Consider the following 19,684-nt stretch of genomic DNA (forward strand, 5'->3'; position numbering starts at 1 on the left):
AAAAAAAAAGGACACTCATAAATACATAGGAATCCTAGGGAACTGAGCCAGATCCTATGAAGTCCCATTCATTATCAATTGTTCATTGGTAATGCATGTAATATATTCTAGCCACTGTTACTGTTAATACAGTTCTTTCTATGAAGAAGTGCAGCTAACTCAATTTTCCCTGCAGGTAGAGAGGAACAAGGCAGAGATGATCCAAAGATAATTTTATAGCTGACTCTGGAATACCCTGAGGGTATTTCGGTGGGGCAGCATATTTTCCTTTTATTTTAAAATTTATTTGTAACTCTGAGACACATATCAGCTAACAGTAGACAAAAGACCCTAAGTCAGATTTGGATGGAAGTCAGACTGGGATTAAAAATCTGCAAAGCACGGAACGATCTACTCATGAATAACCAGGAGCTGACTGTTCTTCAATGGGTTTCTCTGGCCTTCACAATGCCCCCTTGACCAAGCTCAGGACAGCAGTCCTTGTAACATTCTCCCTTTGGTATGCAGTTAACAGAACAGGCCAGTGTGTCCCTCGACTGATTACTTAGCTCTGTCTAGGTTTTTAGCAGAAAACAAAAAAGTTACAATTTTCAATTTAAAGGCTGTCCCCGTTCCTTTTATTAGGGGCCCACCGAGGTTCCAGTGTAAGGATTTTATGGAACTTACTTGCTAGGTCTTGTACATGTGATCTCTCACCACAAACCTCCAGCAGGCAGGGAAACATTCTTCACACCCTGTCTATTATTAATAATCTGAGAGTCTGCCTTGAATTGAGTCCATATGCTACAACTTTGTCTCGATGGCGTGCCAAAAAATAAATTTCCTAGAGTTAACTGTAGGACATGTCAGAATATCAAGCAACACACACAGACATGATAACCATCGCATAAAATGTGCCGTTTCATCAACGATGGTGTAAAGGCAAGCCATGTGCCTGAAAGCCCTCCAGGCGTTTTGGTGATTTTATGTTCTGGACAGTTCTAAGCACACGGACAGCACTCCATAAATACCTGACACAAGGTAAAACAATGCTAAGGCCAAATAAAATAGCTGGGATTATCTGATAACAAAATGAATTGGTTTTGCTTTGCCCTTTTTTTTTTAATTTTTTGGTGAATGCCATTAGGTCTCGCCTATGTTGATTTCACCATTTCCATGGCAACCACCAAATCTGGTTTCAAGTAGAAGCAAAGCAAAAAAATACAAAGAAGTCCAAGTCCTAATAAAAATAAATAAGGGGCATGAATTAAATCCATGCCGTGTTTTTATTTCCAAGCAAATGGGTGATCCACTGAATCAACTAGGACTCGTCCATATGGGAAAACATTGTTGCTCTCAAAATCTGTGATAAGGACTGAACTCCCAACATTTGATTGCACACACATGTATATACATACCCTATGTGTATTTTCATCTGAGTATCACCTCTGAAATGGTTCCAATAAATATGCTGCATCAATGCATTCCCCTGACATGAATGTATTCCACGTTCTATTAGGACTAAAACTGGTGCACATTCCCTGCAATGCCCGTCTGGGCCAACTGTCATCAGCACACTTACTCGAACAACATCCAGCTCCTTGTTCCTCTGCATGAGCTGCTTTTCCAGTTCCACAATCTTGGACATGGCTTCATTCTCCGTGTCTTGCAGTTTTTCAGATAACTGTAAAGTTTTAAAAGGGAACCTGTGGTCACAACCTGACCATTCTGCTCAGGTCCTCGGTTCTCAGAAAGTAGAGCTCAAAAACCATTTGGGGCCCATCAGAGTCCTGCCTGTGATCCCCAAGCAGTTTTCTGGAAATGTTTATATTTATAATAGGATTCTGAATACATACTTGCTTCTAATAGGAATTTATAATCTACACATGATCTTTAATAAAACCCATACATCAGCTCCTTAGTGTTGGGACCTAGACGGTGCCTCTCCCTCTGTTTCTGCAGGAGCTGACGAGGGTGGGAGACAGTGGGTAAGGCAAGAAGGGAGGTTCACCTTTCCTGCCCGAAGAAAAGGCCATTAGGCCAAAGCTTTTGAAAATCATTGGTCCACACAACTTGGTTATTATTGAAAACCAGCTGAGAAAACAGTCCTGCTGGTTTTGACCCAAACTACCCAAATACTAAGTCATTTGGAGGGTCAGTTTGAACAAACGGGTGGCCTGCTACAAAAGTGGGTTATGTGAATATGGTCATGCAACGCTGGCTGAGGCTTCCAGAGGAAGATTAGCTGAACCGTGTGTTCAATAGTTACTTTTCCCACAAGGCTCTGAAAGTGAGCAACTTCGTATTTCACTGAGAATGATCACAAGTAAAGAAAACCAGGGAGGCAAGGTGAGGAGGAAGGGTGGAGCTAAAAACCCTGGTGAAGTTCAGAATATGAGTCAAATCTTTTAGGGTAAGAAACACTGGGCTGGTAAGTGCCCTTCCTAAGCGGGTGCCAACCACGTCACTGCAGCACTTACAAGGTGGGGGGAAGGGTTGGCTCACCAACTTGGCTTAACCACAGCCAAGAAGATGCCCATTTCAGAGTGATGGACAAAGGTGAAGGACATCAAGCACGTCCGATACTCTCAACTAAGAAAACGTGGAGGAAAATAAATAGGCCGCTCAAATGGGGGAAAATAATATTGCTCCAAAAAGAGACCACTGATTTATAACCAAGGACGCTGCCAAGCAGAATTCAACATAAGAATTTGGTCCTCACAATGCTTGGGTCTTTAAGAAGCACCATTTTTCTGTTCGTTCCTGCAATATTCAAATATCTGCTTAATGGATAAACACATGAACAGCCTCTGAAAGCCTTTAGACTCATAGTCACCTTAGTGTGTGACAAGAAAAATCCCTCAAATGAGCTCCTGCCAAGAGGACACTCCTCAAAGAAAAGGAGATAAGGGAACACTCACTAATTTCCTTGAAAATGCCTACTGTTGAAGAGACTCTTTTTAGAACTTGAGTAAGCATAAGGTAAGACTGTGCAGATATGCATCACAAAGACACAAGATCACCCCGTCCACGGGCCTGTGTGGACACACGGAGTAGAGCATGACTTATATTCACAAGACTCTGAGTGAAATATAACTTATTGACACATCAAACCAAACTCCCACAGAGGCTGAAGTGGGCGGTATCTTGCCTGGGTAGCCATGGTAGTTGCACTGAGGGAGAGGGTTAGGTGTGAGGCAGGAAAGACACAAGTAACAGTCCAATTAGCCCTGGGGCTTATTTTAGTTGCTAGAACCCATCTTTCATAGGCCTATGTGAGCACATGTGACAGAAAATGACTTCTATTCAGAAGAACAAGAGTAGAAGAGGACTTCTTCACCTCAGCCCAAATTCACATATTCGAGTGACATTTCCCCCCTACGTGGCACCAACCATCTCACTCTGGGGACCTGTCTGTAACTAAGATGCCCAGGAAATCTGGGTTCAGCAGAAACCAAGCAGGTGAGCTAAGGCAAGGCAACGGATTCCCCTTGGTTTTAAGTAACAAACATGCTTTCTTTGAAAGAACCCCGAGTGGCTTTTGACAGCTATCTCTGGCTGCAGCTCATCCCTACACTCCAAATACTCTCACTGACCGCCCTAACAGCTAAGTGTGCGTGTGTGTCTCCTTTTCTGAGACGTAGTTACATGAGAAATGTTTTCTTCCAGCTCTTCGACCCTCTCCAAGGCCGCATTCTTGGTCTCAGCATCTTCCAGCAGAGCGCCCACATCGAACACGTTGTCCAGGTAAGCTTGAATCTGCACCTGGAGCTTGTCGCTCTCCGTGTGCTTCAGTTTCTAAGAACCAAAACGCAAGAGAAGGCGGCCTTAGCACAGCTGTGGAGAGAGAACATAATGGTACGACAGCCTACATGTTTTTGTTACTTCCAAATACTCCAGTCTTTTCCAGTCTTTTCCAAGAGAGGGTTTGATGCCTCAGCCTCCTTAAGAGGACCACAGAGTGTTCGACTGTTGATCTAAGGAGCTACCATCAGATTACTTTCTGGTGAATACCCTCTCCCAAATATATACTTATTTCCTTCCTAATTCTTCCTATAAATTTATTCCCCATATCGACATACTCCAAACCAAAACATTTTGATACAGGTGAAATCAGACAACAGAAAAATTAAAAAGCAGCTTCGGAAGAAAGCTATAGTCGCAGGTTTGAGACACATCTGTGTGCAGAGGCGGTTAGAGTAAGTATAATTTGCCTGACTAAGAAGGTGGTTCGACTGAGGAAGAGGGTTAGGTGGGAGGTAGGGAAGACACGGATAGAATATATCAGCCCTGGGTTTGATTAGTAAATTGCTAGTCTACCGCCCTCCATGGTAACTTCCCCAAGATACTGCCCCAGCATAAGGAGTGCAGGGCTCCTCAAAGCACAGATCAGGAAGCCTTCCCTCCACTCCCTGCCTTACAGGCCCAGGCATCCCAAAGGAAGTCAACCAGCTTTAAGGTGAAATTAGAGATCAAAAAAATCTGCGAGTCTTCCTTACAAGCAACCTAAGTCCTGACTTCCTCTGGGGGAACAGATGAGTAGCTAGAATAATCCTGGCATATGGAGGACACCAATAAACATGTATTGAACGAATCAATGGCTACTTACAAGGCTGGGCTTTTGTAAACCAATGAAGCATTTATATATTATATGCTTATAATATTAATCTTCTAACCACCTCTATCAGGGTCCAGAACCAACAGACCAGGAAGTTAGAGAAACACAGAGTTTTGGAAAAATTTTTTGAAATTTTTCAGAGGAATTATGTTCTCCATAAATTCTCAGGAAGATGGATTTACTCCTAGGTCTAAATCTGGAATTCCATAACTTAGCTTGTCCTAAAGACAGTATGTTCTGTCTTAGTTTAGGCATACAAGCTAAAAAAAGACACCTGAATAAGGGCAAAGCCTAGAAAGGAAAATAAAGCAGCAGCTAGGCAGGTTTTCTAACCAAGTACATGATGAGTAAGGGGCACTACCTGATGTGTTCCTCTTGCCATCGCTGCCTGGAGCCCAAAAGAGCTCTGCACAACCATCACAAAACTGAACCCACCACACCATGAGCAATCTACACACCCAATGTGCGCTCAAATCCTGCCACCCTCTGAGCAGATAGGGAAAGAGCAGAGAGAAACCTTGATCTTAGAGCAGGAAAAACCTCTCAATACAATATTCTATCAAAGATATTAGTGATTATTGAAGTCAGAACACAATTCCAATGACTCTTTAATGGAAATCCATCATGCCCCTCCCTGAGTACAGTCCTTAGACAACATTAGGCCAGTCTCTCCAAAGGCAGCCTCGCTGGTGTGATGAGCCAGGCCACGAGCTCAGAGAGTAACCAATGCTATGACTTTGCCTCGCGATAAACTGCAATTCCCTGGCTTTCCCCCTAATGAAGACGGGCAGCTGAACTCTGGAGAGGCCCAAGGGAAGCACTTCTATCTTCTTCGTGGCTAGAGACAAATTGGAAATTGAGGTTAACAATTCCTGCCCTCTCGTTAGTGGCCTTTCAAATTCCAGAGGACCACTGCTGCCCAGGAGGGAAAACAAAACCAATCGAGAATCAAAGGACATGGGGGCATCCTGTGCATACACAGCCACTCAAGTCCATTTACAATTTTCACACCAAGCTGCTATTTCCTAGGTGAAGAACTACAGGGAGCTGGCTGAGCACTTCTGCAGGGGAACCAGAGAAAGAGCAACTTTAGACCGCCTCTCCCAAGAACTTAAAAGTGGAACGACCAAAGCCACCAAAGCATTAAACAGAATGTAACCACTACACAAGGAAGTCTCTAGTGTCCATTTCCTCAGTATTTTTTTTTTAATGCTCTAAGCATTTATTCATCACTCTTTAGCAGTCTTGGTTTGATGGAGTCCCCAGAGTAACCAAGGACGTGGATTGTCCAGGAGCCCAGACGAAGGGTGCAAGGAAACTTGACCCAGACAAGAGCTCAGACATGGAGGAAAGCTGCAGCAAGGCCTCAAGAGGGTGTCTGGCCCCAGCACTAAAGGGAAGTACGGGCTCCCCTGCAGGCAGAAGGCAGCCCGGGGTCCCAGGAGGTCGGAAAGAATCCAGTTTCTCTGGCCAACTGCATCACTCGGATAGGTTCCCTTTAACACCAGCACTACAGTACCCGGCCTTACATAGAGCCTCAAGCGTTCGTTAGTCACGGCGGAAGCGTATCTTTGAAGGCAGGCAAAATAAATCAAGTCTTACGCTGGAGCCAAAGGTCACAGCTCTACTTACATCCAAGTATTCATCCAGGCCTAACTTGGTAAATTCATACTGGAGGTGAACTCTGAAATTCATGTCTTCTACTGAATGGACTACGATATTAATAAACTGCATCGAGGCCACCTGCAATGAAATTGCCAATGGGTTACAGGGCTCCAAACCAGTTTTCTCAGTTTAATGGCAGGCAGATGCTTTCAATGTCACACATCTAAACACACTTACCTATCTCCTTTTCCTTCATTTCTCTGGGTCTTCAAAAATATTTTATCATTTTTTTAAATTCAAAAGTCATAGAGATACCACAGTAAGATGCCACTCATCGTCCACTAGAATGACTATAATCAAAATGAAAGTGCGGCAAGGAGGTGGACGAAGTAGAACCTGCATCCACTTGGGATGTCCACCTGCGCAGCCACTTTGAAATGTCGGGCAGTTCCACAAAATGTTAAAAACGGAGTTACCATAGGACCCGGCAATCCGGCTCCTCGGTATGTGCCCACAGGAAATGAAAATGCATGCCCATACAGACACTCACATACAAGTGTTTACAAAAGCATTATTCACAACCAGAATACAGGGGGGAAATCAATGTCCATCAACCGATGGGTTAAAATAATACGCTATAGCTGTACAATGGAATATTAAATGATGATAAAAAGGGATGAAGTACTGATGCATCTTACAGCGTGGGTGAACTTGAAAACATTATGTTACATGAAACAAGTCAGTTCTAAAAGACCACATAAATTATGATGCCATTCATATCAAATATCCAGAACAGGCACATCTGTGGAGATAGAAAGTAGATTAGAAGCTGCCTAGGACTGGGGATGGGAAAATGGGCAGTGACTACTAATGGGGATTCCTTCTGGGGTGACAAAGTGTTCTAAATTAGACCGCAGGGATGGCTGCACAACTCTGCAGATATGCAAACATTATGTTCAATTGTCCACTTTCAGTGGGTAAGTTAGATCACCTCTCAGTAAAACTTTTTAAGAAGTCTTATGGGTATACAAACTGCATAAGATATTACAGGTATATCACAGAAAATGGAACAATCTTAAAAAAAAAAAAAACATTTAAAAAATCACTTATCCCACCACAGGATAATCACTTCTAAAATTTCACAGTGGGCCCCACTATACCAACAAGATCGTAACAGGATCTCTGACCCAAGCTTCTATTTTCAACAATCAACCAGTTTCCATTCCACAAAAGCCTTGGATTTACTGCTTTCTCTCCACAACTGCATCAGTGGCCCTGAGACCTGCCACAGAGAAAATCCAGTCCCTGGTTTGGTAAGGAACAAAACAAAGTTCAATAGATCTGTTTTGCCTTTTTTTTTTAAACTTTATTTTTAAGTAATCTCTACCCGCAGCGTGGGGCCCAAACTCAAAACCCTGAGATCAAGAGTTGCATGCTCTACCAACTGAGCCAGCCAAGTGCCCCTATTTTGCTCTTAACAGTGACATTTATGGTGAAAATATCTTACTAATGTTTTCCCTCTATGCGCAAACACAGTCTCCGCAAGGAGGTAAAGTGAATGAGGGATCCAGATTCACATTTACTCTGAAAACTGTCTTCCTCCTTTCTCCTCCAAACCCAGTTTATCTTTTTTTTTAATTGTTTCTGTTGAGTTAAAGTTTTTTTGTTGTCGTTGTTGTTGCTTTTTAATGTGACAGAGAGAGAGAGACAGTGAGAGAGGGAACACAAGCAGGGGGAGTGGGAGAGGGAGAAGCAGGCTTCCCTGAGCAGAGAGCCTGATGCAGGGCTCGATACTGGGACCCTGGGATCATGACCCGAGCTGAAGGCAGACGCTTAACGACTGAGGCCCCTGTTTCTGAGTTAGATTCTCCTTTGAGTATAAGTCCTACATTGGAAGACAGGTCAACTCTCTAGGTTACAAGGAGACTCTTGCAATTTACTAAAAAATGACTTCAGGTGCTGTGGTTAAATGAGCTAAAGATTTTGTCAGGTTTTTTTGGTTGGTTGGTTGGTTGTTTTTTTGCTTTTTTCCACAAAAAAATACAGAAAAAGGTCCTAGGGTGTGTTAGACAAATTTATGTTTTATGGGGAATAAGTGGTTCGGGAGGTTGTACAACTTAACTGCATTCCCAAGGACAGTTTAAAAAAAGCCTCATTTTCTGGAGGAAAATATGGTCCAATTCCGGCATCTTTCCATTTCTCCTCTGAATATCTGTTGAGTTTTAAGATATGTCTGAGAGGCAATTATGTGCTAGACGACAGAGGAATCAAGCAAAGTACTTGCATACTAGCAGCTCCTAAATAAGCTTCCTCACTGCATGTATATATAAATAAATGGCAAGAAATACATTGTCCCTTCTGAACAGTGCATTTTATTTTATTTTTATTTTTTAAAGGTTTTATTTATTTATTTGACAGAGACAGACACAGCGAGAGAGGGAACACAAGCGGGGGGAGTGGGAGAGGGAGAAGCAGGCTTCCCGCAGAGCAGGGAGCCTGATGCGGGGCTCGATCCCAGGACCCTGGGACCATGACCTGAGCCGAAGGCCGACACTTAATGACTGAGCCACCCAGGCATCCACAGTGCAGGCATTTTAAAGGGCTTGATTATATAAATTTTAATTTCAGCAGAAACTCAAGTGGCAGGGAGACCCCCTGAGGTCTGATAATGACTGAAGTGGGCCCCATGTAACACAGCAAGGAATAGTGTGGACCACCATTCCAGTGGCAAACTGGAAAGGGGATCTTCAGACTAAAAATAGGGGCAACTTGGCTCCAGACGCTGATACTCTGCAAGCCCAGGGGTCTTGTGTTAGCTGAAATGTTTAGTTTAAAAAAAAAAAAAAAAAAAGGAGAAATCTGTACTTTATGCACCATTTCCAAATTTTTTATGGAGGGACATCACTGTCAGACTCAACTCACAAGGCTGTAGGTTGGCTTCAGCGTGGGAGCCTCTAGTTTGCAACCTCAGCTTTCAGGGACAAAGAAGTTGCCCCTCTGAAGGCAGAGGAAAGAAACCAGTAAAGTGAGCCACGCCACGCATGGCTTCTTCACGTACTTATCATTTGTGCCAACACGGGCCTTCAAACACTCCAAAAATTCCTAACGAGAAAATTAAAAAGCCAATGTGAAAGTACTCCTTGTTTCACATTATTTGTCTTAAAAAAAAAAAAAAAACAGCAAATAACAGGCTTTGATGGAACAGAAAAGCTTCTCTAGAAGGACTGCCTCATTCTCACGGAATTTGGAAGAGGTCGAGGGCTAGGATGTATATAAAATTTAAGGACCCAGAAAAATTTTTCACATGAAAGGGTTAGAAATCTGCAAAGCTGTGTTTCATGGTTTACAGCCACTGAAGCAGTTGAAATGAAAACTGTGCCTGGCACCCTACGTGCAGGTTTGAGCAGACTGGACAACGTAAGAACTGAGCTGGGCGCCTGCTCCAAGCTAGATGTGAGCTGAGAGATGAAGCCCCCGTGAGATCTCCTAGGCTCAGAAGTTGCCCAGGTCAACTCGATTGGGTCAGAGAAAGCCTGCAGATCTGGGTGCACTCATGGGTAGTCTGTCTCAGAAACGCTCTAGGGTAGATTTCCATCTTCAATCCAAGATTAACATTAAAGTTTATGAATTTAGCAGTGCTCAAACTCCTTTTGCTGTTTGTCCCAAGAGGACAGTGCTGCCACTGAACCACCCGTTCTTGCATGTGAACTACCGTGCTAAGGAGCTCTGCAGTATGACGACACACTCATAGTTACCAGAGCGGGAAGGAGATCATGAGTGGTGGGGCGGCGGGGGGGGCGTGGGTGGAAATCACTGTTGTATAGTAATTTGGGGGATGCATACAGTCAATTCTACAAACCAATGCACTTTAGTCTTTGAGAATCTAGTCTGGAGAAAGCCACTGGCTGGGGTGTGCAAAAGAAAATGGACAAGATTCTTGGTTTCTACTTTCTTTACTGACAGCTAAAACTGGCAATTGCAGGAATTTGTACCACGAGTTAACATCCTTTCCCCAAATGCATGGCTTCACTCTTTCTTTGCTATAAATAATTAGGACTTTGGGCCTTTACTATAAGCATGCACGTGAGGGATAAAACTGGAAATAAACACCAATTTCCCCTGTAAGGGAAAAATACAAAGTGTGAGGAACACTCTAGACCGAATCTATAGCATACTATACTCAATTTTCTGTCCTTTGTAACATTCATATGCACGTACGTACACACATATGTATAATATATAAATATAAATGGATTTAGGAAAAAAGTGCAGAAATGGAGTTTGCCTTATTGAATGTAATGTAGTACTGGAATAACTCACCATAAAATCTATGTTATTGTCTTCATTCCTGAAATGTTCCATCAACTTCTCAAAGCGCTGTTTTTCCCCACAAACCTGAAATACACATTTTCATCATGCATATAAAATTCCAAACATAGGCATTCTGAAATTAGATGCAGGAATTTTAGCAATAATGATTATTTCCAGAATATCTTTTTATTGCCTCTCTCACACACTATTTACTTCTAAGTTGGTTAACTCATAAATACCAACTTGAGCCAGACCCTTGGTTTCTTTTAAATGTCCCCTTAATATATTGAAATCTCTATCAAATGTGTTTTTCTTTTATTGGTTATCTTTGCAGTCCAACACTTTTTTTTAACCTGGACTCAGAATCCCAGGATGTTATGGTTTAAAAAAAGAAAACAAAAACAACCCCTTCCCCCCACCCCCACCCTATTTTCCTTTTTACAAAAGCACTTTTAAAACAGGCATGCTAAAAGATTTGGACAATTTAGTATTGAAATTCCTTGAAAGCAGATTGAAAACGTTCCTATTATATCTAAATCAAATTATTTTAGTGCACAAACCACAACACAGAAGTAGACACCATAGCAGTAAAGTATCTACTACTATAGTAGACACTTGGGAAGCTATATTAACCCATTCAAGGCAAGTACAGAAATTTGCAGTGATTTATGAAGTAGCACCCCTGAGGCCTGAAACATTCACCTCAAATGAATGCTTTCATTGGACAGGTGAAAGAGGCAGATAAATTACCGTGAACTCCAGGGCCCCCAAAGTATCTGGGTCTACACAGGAGTTAAAAACACAGAGTCAAAGAAAGATTTGTAACAAATTAACTCTCTGGAGACTTATTCCCGAAATCAAAGGATAAACTTTAATTCTGCCAGTGACCTTGGCTACCTTTTTTTGGAACCCACTGGATTATTCCTTTTGCCTTCAGAAAGTATGTACCCGAACACCCATGAGCTACATGTAATACAAGTAAGACACAGTCTCTGGTCTTATTTAACATTTTGAATTTAATCCAAGTTTCACATGCTTGACTCAATTTTCCAGTTCTTTTTGTCATCTTAGCAATATATAGGATGATCCTGAGAATTCCCCTAAAATGACATTTCATAATGCTATAATGCAGCCATTTAGTTCTATCATGTTAAGTTATACACATATATAGATATATAATTTATATATCTATATATGAAGAGAAAGATTCAAGAAGACAGCAATTTTGTCTGTTTTGTTCGCCACTCTATCTTTAGAATCTAGAACAACGCTTAGCATGTTGTAAGTTCCCAATAATACTTGTTGAATTACACTGAAAAAGGACAAATGAGTAATTATGTAAAAATACACTTTATTTTTTTTTTAAAGATTTTATTTATTTATTTGAGAGAGAGAGAGCACGAGAGGGAAGAGGGTCAGAGGGTCAGAGGGAGAAGCAGACTCCCTGCTGAGCAGGAAGCCCGATGTGGGACTCGATCCCGGGACTCCAGGATCATGACCTGAGCCGAAGGCAGTCGCTTAACCAACTGAGCCACCCAGGCGCCCTAAAAATACACTTTAATGAAAGGATGAACGACTTTCCCACACTAACATGTTGATGAAAGAAGAACCATCAGCCCAAAGTAGACAGGCACCAGGATCAAGGCTTTCGTGATAGTTCCTGTGCCTCAACTTTGTGCTGGGAATGTTAAGCCTTCAGCTTCAGAGGGCCACCTAGGTCTCAAAGCAGCTTATTTTTCTCAACAGACGCATATCACACTTTCACACTTTACTGTATTCTGATGACAACTCTCCATTTATTTATACCTGCCTTAAAAAATAATTACAGAAAAAACAGTGCATGAACCCAGTCCAGAGGAAGAGAAGGCGGCTCCAAAGGGAGCATTTAAAGTCAAGCTTTTAAAAAAAACACACACGTCCAATCCCACGAGAGCGAGCCTGATTCAATAGGACCAGGTAGGGCTGGATGACACGCACACGCACCATTTTAAAAGCACCACAGACCATTTCGATGCAACTTCACAAAGACAGAGAACCAGAGATTTAAAGGGATACTCTGTTCTGCCCCTGGCCTCAGCCAGGCCCTCTTGGAGAAGCAGCAGCAAGTTCCTGGAAGCAAAAGGTTTGTTGGGGGGCAGGGAGGTGAGGCATTACAAGCCCAGTTCCCTAGACTACGACATCAGCCACATCCTGTGCCTAGAGGCACAAAAGTCCCTAGCCTGCAAAAAGAGCCCAGTGGGTGAAAACTGCCAAGTCTGGATATGGAAAGGGTCAGAATTACAACCTGAATTTTAAGAGAAGCCCCAACATAAGCATTTGTTTCCCAGGGGAATGGGTCACTTCCATCTGTTCTGGGAGGTTGGCAGTGGCAGGAGAAAGGAAGAGAAGCTGTCCTGGATCTGCAAACAGCTAGCCGCTACCCAAAGCGGTGATTCATGTTCTGTTGAGCTGCCAGGCACCGAACTAGAAGAAGCAACAGGCATCACTGAACAGTGATGAGGTGTACAATTCCTAGGCGGGCAAAACCCTTCAAATGAAAGAATGTCAAGAATCTGTAAAGTACCTGGTGCCCTCAATTTTTGAATGAGACTGAAACCTAGACAGAGTAAACAACTGTAACTTGATGAAAGGTCAATACAGAAGCTAGAGCCAGGTCCCCAGCTACCAGGCTGGCTGATGTTCCTTCTCCAGCACAGCCTAGCAGGTGCAGATAAATGTAAGACAATAATTTAAAGCATTCCAGAATTATCTGAGACACCAACAGAGATGAAAAATGTTACTGTTAAAAACCACAATCATTACGCCAGGCATATACTTGATGTGCTTGCACCAGAATCTTCCATGGAACTTCTAAAAACGGCAGGTTCCTAGAGTCTAAATCAAGACATACTGAAGGAGAATCTCCACAGTGGAACTAGGAATCTGTGCTTTTAACAAGTACTCATGGCTGCTGAGCCAGTAGCTTAAATAATATAGACTCGCAGATTCAACCCCAACCTTTCTGACTACCAATTATAAACCAGATAACTAGATCATTAACTCTCCAACTCATTCAATCTCCAACTTAACAATAAATAAGGAGATACAGTTACCATAACTGGGTAACATGGGAATGCAGCAGGAATTGACCCACAGTCCCTGCAGAGGTACAATAGATACTAAGGTAATTCCCAAATAATCAGAGATTGTGTGCAAGGCATTAGAAAAAAGGCGATATGGCTGAGGAAAGTGCATGTGCCAGCAAGAAAACAAACTATTCACAGCCTGTTAATAAAAAAAGAAAGCATCAAATCTAGAACAAGCAATATTAGATGAATTTCATGCTGGGTAAAGATCCCAAAAATCACAGACCACCCTGACAGGGCTGCAATGGACATTAAGAAAACCTTTGAGGGGCGCCTGGGTGGTTCAGTTGTTAAGCGTCTGCCTTCGGCTCAGGTCATGATCCCAGGATCCTGGGATCGAGCCCCGCATCGGGCTCCCTGTTCCTCGGGAGGCCTGCTTCTCCCTCTGCCTGCCGCTCCCCCTGCCTGTGTTCCTTCTCTTGCTTTGCCGCTGTCAAATAAATAAGTAAAATCTTAAAAAAAAAAAAAAAAAAAAAGAATGATCTGGCTGATCGCTCTCCTCACCCACTGTGAGCTCACCATGTCCCTCTCTGTAAAGGTTTAAGCGGACAGCTCTGTTGCCAATCTCAGCTAACGAGTTCAGGGTGGTATTTTCTGATACTGTTCCATAGGAACAGCAGGGACTCCAGAGGCCCCCCCTTTTATTTCTGCTGGAGGGAAGGAAGCATGCAAACCAGACTCACATTTGTTTCTACATTACTTTAGCAATCATTAAACAAGTATATACTGTAATCCCACAGGAAATGGCAAGATATGTTTGGGGGAGGCTGGTAAAGTTGTGTTCGGCATCAAAGGAAAGCAGTCTCAGCTCATACTGCTCACATCTGGACCACCCCACACACTTGGTTCAAATAGAACAATCATGGCTGAACGTGCCTCTTTTCTCCTTTGAAACTGACCTGGCTTCAGAAAATGGTGAGGATAAAAGGAACAAGACACCGACTCTCAGTTATGTTCGGAATCCACACGTTGCCTGGCCTTGGTGGGGAGGCACTCAGGACTTCATCAAAACAGATATGGGAGCCGGGAGCGTGTCTGCGTGTATTACTGAACGTTATATATTGCCGCATATAACTTCCATCAGAAAACAAAGGCCAGACAGTACATGATCGGAAAACTTTCAAGTAAAAAAACTGTTCTGTGGCAACTGAAATAAGTCATTTCTTGCCTTTCATATAACCAATGGTGTTTCCCATTCCTCCACTAGCTTTAACACCAATTTCCTGGATCAGTGACAAGTAGCCAACTGAAGTAGGTGAGGTAGGGAGCCAGTTTAAGAAAATTCGACCACAGGGCGCCTGGGTGGCTCAGTTGGTTAAGCGACCTGAGCCTTCAGCTCAGGTCATGATCCTGGAGTCCCGGGATCGAGTCCCGCATCGGGCTCCCTGCTCGGCGGGGAGTCTGCTTCTCCCTCTGACCCTCCCCTCTCTCATGTGCTCTCTCTCTCTCTCTCTCTAATAAATAAATAAAATCTTAAAAAAAAAAAAAAAAAGACAACAATTCGGCCACAGAAAGGCCAAGCAGAGTAGACTGCGGAGGAGGCTCTTGTGCGTGGGAATACTCCAATAGGAATTAGGTTTTCACTACCAACAGCCAGGGCTGCCAGAAAATAAAAGTCTATGCTCCGGAAAACCATGTACTCTGCAGGAAACTTAAGAGGCATCTCCATTTATAAATCAGTGTTGTGTGAATAAATGCACTGGCCCCCATTAACACTGTATAAAGCAAAAACCCTCAGGCTGGGATCCTGGACCACAGACTTCAGTTTACTAAACACCCACCCACCCCTGAGGTCCTGCCTGACATCCACGCCCCTTTGCACCTTGAAGCTCTAACACTGATGGGGGTGAGGGGATATGAGGGCAGAAACAGGACCAAAGAGAGCACCAGAAAACCTGCATCATAGGTCACAGCTCTGCCACTACCCTGCTGTGAGTCTGGACACCATGGTTGTCTCTGGAATCTCTGGACTTCCAATTTTCACATCCATTAATTTAAGAGCCTTAGGTTATACTGCCTGTTTTCAAGGCTTCTTTTAGGAAGCCATAAGGGTTACAGAGGAACACTGGGGGGGGGCGGGGCTCCAGAGGTGGGGAGCTTGGCAGGGAAAGGAAAAACACAAATAAGAAAGGATCTTGGGACTTCTGTCCTCATTTATCCAACTCTGCTTTAACTGAGTTGCCTGGTAAGATTTCATTGAAAAAAGTTTCATTGAAGGTTTTCATTGCTAATAAAAGTTTGGGGGGAAAAAAAGCCCCTCACTTGATATCTTGAAGTTCTAAAATTCTAATCTAGGCATGGCAATATAACATGATATTCCCAGACTGACCAGCCTGGAAGCTCGACACAAACCAAATGTAGAGAGAGGCACTGGGCTACGCAAGCCGGGCGTACATCCGTCAAGGGCCAAAGCACTATCTCACAGCATCTGGCTCCCTGGTGCTTGCTTATAAAGCAGATCAGTCCTGCTCTGCCCAGATAAAAACAGGCCACACCCGGGACAAGCGCGATACATTTCCACTTCAAGGAGAAGGGAAGCAAAAGCACAACTCCTGCCAAATAACAACTCAACTCTGTTCTGCAACATCTGTGAAAGACATTCCTGAACAGTGTCCCAAACCATTTGGATAAATCTGCGGCCCTGGATGCAAAAGAGGCAGTGGCTTACAGTGTCTCTGAGGGTGAGCAGGGGTGAGGGGATGATTTCCCTCAAGGCTCATGGTGGAGAAAAGATGGTTTTACGAAAGCCTGTAATAACGAGTATTCTTGTTAGCCAGATGTTGAAATGAACAACAGAAGACCGGCCTTCAGCCACCTCTCTGTCCCCCTTCAAGGTCAATGACTGTCTTTGGCTTCCCCAGCAACAGCTCCCAGGGCACCACACAACGTCTACAGGCAGACTGAGGCCTGACTCTTATGAGGTAGCTATAAAACATGCTCCTGGGTTCGTTATATAAAAATTAAAAGCCCCTTGCTTAAGTGTTTCCTTCTTGCCCTGTTAGCGGGTGCCTGCTTCAATACTTTCTTTTTTTTCTTCTCACAATAGGCCCCTGTGATCCGCAGGGCTCCCTGCAGGAAGGCACCGTTTTTGAGAGGCACAGTCTATTATGACTGATTAGACGACCCTTCGGGGTGGTGGCGGGGGGGGCAGGGGGGGTGTGTGGTTGCTGCCTGGGAACAAAAGTTCCATTTTCTTCTCAGGGCCGCATGAAGTAAACAGTTATTTCATAGTTAGTCCTAGGTGAAGAGCATTTTTTTTTTACCTTCCACTGGGAGCACCAGCCACCTGAGGATTATCTGACACCATGACAACCTGACCAAAAAAACACTTTGCTGGGGCGCTGTGTGCTTGCAGGGGTCTGTGCTCTTGTTCTCCTAAGGTAACTAGATGTTTCATCCACTGACACCACACGGCTGCCGGGACAGAAGCAGACCACTCGGACCTTCTGCTGGCTCTCCTGTCTCCTGCGATTTGGGGCGGAAATGTTCACTGAATTGAAACATGCGGAAACTCAACGACCTTATCTCTCACTCCATTGAAAACGACTGAAAGCTAAACAACTGAATGTATTCTACAATCTTTTCAACCTTCCTTCCTCATAAATTAATAAAACATTTCTATCAATGCTGAACTGGTAAATAATCTGATTACGAGCCAGAGGTTTCATCCACATCATGCTAGTCACCCTTGTGAAAGCTTCAGTTGCTTTTCCAGATGTTTCCAAATATCCAGATGTTTTGGCACCAACCACACAGAACAGCCAGATGACTCTTTTACTTTTCATGTATATATTTTGCTGCACTGGAAAAAGAATCCTGACATAGAAGCAAAGGGCTGGTTAAAAATCCCCAGAGTAACTCTTTGAAATGCCACACCTTAAATGAGAAATGCATTTTTAATCACTCCCCTAAAAAAAAAAAAGATGACCTTCACTAAATTCGAAAGAGTAAGGCTCCACAATGTAATTCTTCATAAATGACATCTTTCAGAAATATTCCTAATGTCTGACTTGACTCTTTCTGGCTTCAACACAAGACACATCTCTTGGTCATCAGTAAGAACTCATATTGGTTCTTTCAAGGCTTCTGTTCCTAGAGGAAGACCAAAATGCACTGCAATTCAAGACAGACTGGTACGTAAATAGCTATCTGAGGACTAAGTGAGGAGTCAAGGCCTTCAGTCATCTCGGATGACTTACCCATCAGACCCCTCAGAAGCAGAAGGCCTAACACTGTATTTTATTCATTTCTCCTCACTGATTCATCCTTTGAGCATACCCAATTTGGTCAAGCCAGGCAAGGGAGGGGACACAGTGACACACTTGTAGTGGTCATCATGTGTTCGCTGAATTGTAGCAACAACACATGATAGGAGTTGTTTAAATCCTGTGGCATTTTCACCACAGATCTTGGGCCCTGCTCAGGAGACAGATGTCAACCCATGCTCTCTTCACGCCTGAATCACAAGTCAAATTAAATCTAACAAAGATGTGCTATTAATTCAGAGCCCTTGAAGACAAGGATTCTTTGTTGGCTACATCAAAGACCTCAGTCCACAAGCAGGCAAATGCCTGAGGTTTGTCCACTGCTCCCTCCTCCGCTCATTCTACATCTTCACTTTCTTCTGTGCTCTGCCCCAGGCCTGGGTCTTCATCAGGAAGATCTTACCTGGAACCACTTCCAACCCGGCCCAACAAGACAGCACACAGGGTATTTGGGAAGCAGTTCTTAAAACATGGTTCTTGAACACCAAGGGTCTGAGGCCCTTTCACAGAGTCTACAAGGTGACAACTATTTTTATCATGACACTAAGGTGTTACTTGCCTTTTTCACAGAGTAGACATTCACACTGGTAGCACAAAAGCAATAGTGGGTGAAGAAAACCACTGCCACCTTGGCGTGACTCAAGGCAGTGGCACCAAGTATTCCAGTAATCCCTGTATTCATCAGTCTCAGTTAAAAAAATAAAAATAAAAAAGCCAATTTCACTTAAGAATACCCTTGAGGAAAGGGCATATCTGATAAAGATTTGGTACTCAAAATATATAAAACACTGATACAACTCAACAGCCAAAAACATATAATCCAATTAAAAATGGGCAGAAGACATGAACAGACATTGCTTCAAAGAAGACATCCAGATGGCCAACAGACACATGAGAAGATGCTCAACATCACTCATCATCAGGGAAACGCAAATCAAAACCACAAAGAGATTTCGCTTCACACCTGTCAGAATAGCGAAAACCAAAAACACAAGAAACAAGTGTTGGCAAAGATGTGCAGAAAAAGGAACCCTCATGCACTGTTGGTGGGAAGGCAAACTGGGGCAGCCACTGTGGAAAACAGTATGGAGATCTCTCAAAAAATTAAAAATAGAATTACCATATACCTAGTAATCCCATTACTGGGTACTCACCCAAAAAATACAAAAACACAAATTCAAAGGGATACATGCACCCCTATGTTTATTGCAGCATTATTTACAATAGCCAAATTGTGGCAAGAAGAAGATGTGGGTGTGGGTGTGTGTGTGTAATGGATTATTATTCAGCCATAAAAAAAAAAGAAAGAAATCTTGCCATTTGCAACAACATGGATAGAACTCAAAACTATCATGCTAGGCAATATAAGTCAGAGAGGGACAAATATCATGTGATTTCACTCATAATGGGGAATTTAAGAAACAAAACAAGCAAAGGAAAAAAAGAGAGAGAAACCAAGAAACAGACTCTTAACTATAGAGAACACACTGATGGTTCCCAGAGGGGAGGTGGGTGGGGGGATGGGTGAAACAGGTGTTGGGAATTAAGAGTACACATACTGTGATGAGCACAGAGTAATGGAGGGAATTGTTGCATCACTATATTGTACATCTGAAACTATTATAACACTCCATGTTAGGTATACTGCAATTAAAATTAAAAACTTAATTTAAAAAACCTTGATGTCATAAAAAGTATTAATTTTATTCAATCTTGACCAATGAATATACACCTTTTTAATATTCTCTATGATGAAACGGGAAGCCTGCGCAAAGCACTTT

General features: G+C 43.0%; 1 protein-coding gene across 9 annotated transcripts in view; it reads right to left on the reverse strand.

Moving 5' to 3' along the window:
- FMNL2 (formin like 2) overlaps positions 1-19,684 on the reverse strand; it is a 303,487-nt gene that overhangs the window by 26,597 nt on the left and 257,206 nt on the right. For all 9 annotated transcript variants that reach the window (XR_012375624.1, XR_012375625.1, XM_025855902.2 and 6 more), the window contains exons 10-13: positions 10,523-10,597; positions 6,230-6,340; positions 3,628-3,777; positions 1,562-1,663 (exon numbers count right to left, since the gene is read on the reverse strand). Coding sequence is in view for 7 of the 9 variants with exons in the window: in XM_025855902.2 (XP_025711687.1) it covers positions 1,562-1,663; positions 3,628-3,777; positions 6,230-6,340; positions 10,523-10,597 (438 nt within the window). In the remaining 2 variants the exon portion in view is untranslated. The remainder of the gene's footprint in view (positions 1-1,561; positions 1,664-3,627; positions 3,778-6,229; positions 6,341-10,522; positions 10,598-19,684) is intronic.

The sequence above is a fragment of the Callorhinus ursinus genome, unplaced genomic scaffold, assembly GCF_003265705.2.
Source record: "Callorhinus ursinus isolate GAN/ISIS: 27379988/994484 unplaced genomic scaffold, GSC_fseal_2.0 scaffold2, whole genome shotgun sequence".
NCBI lineage: Eukaryota > Metazoa > Chordata > Mammalia > Carnivora > Otariidae > Callorhinus > Callorhinus ursinus.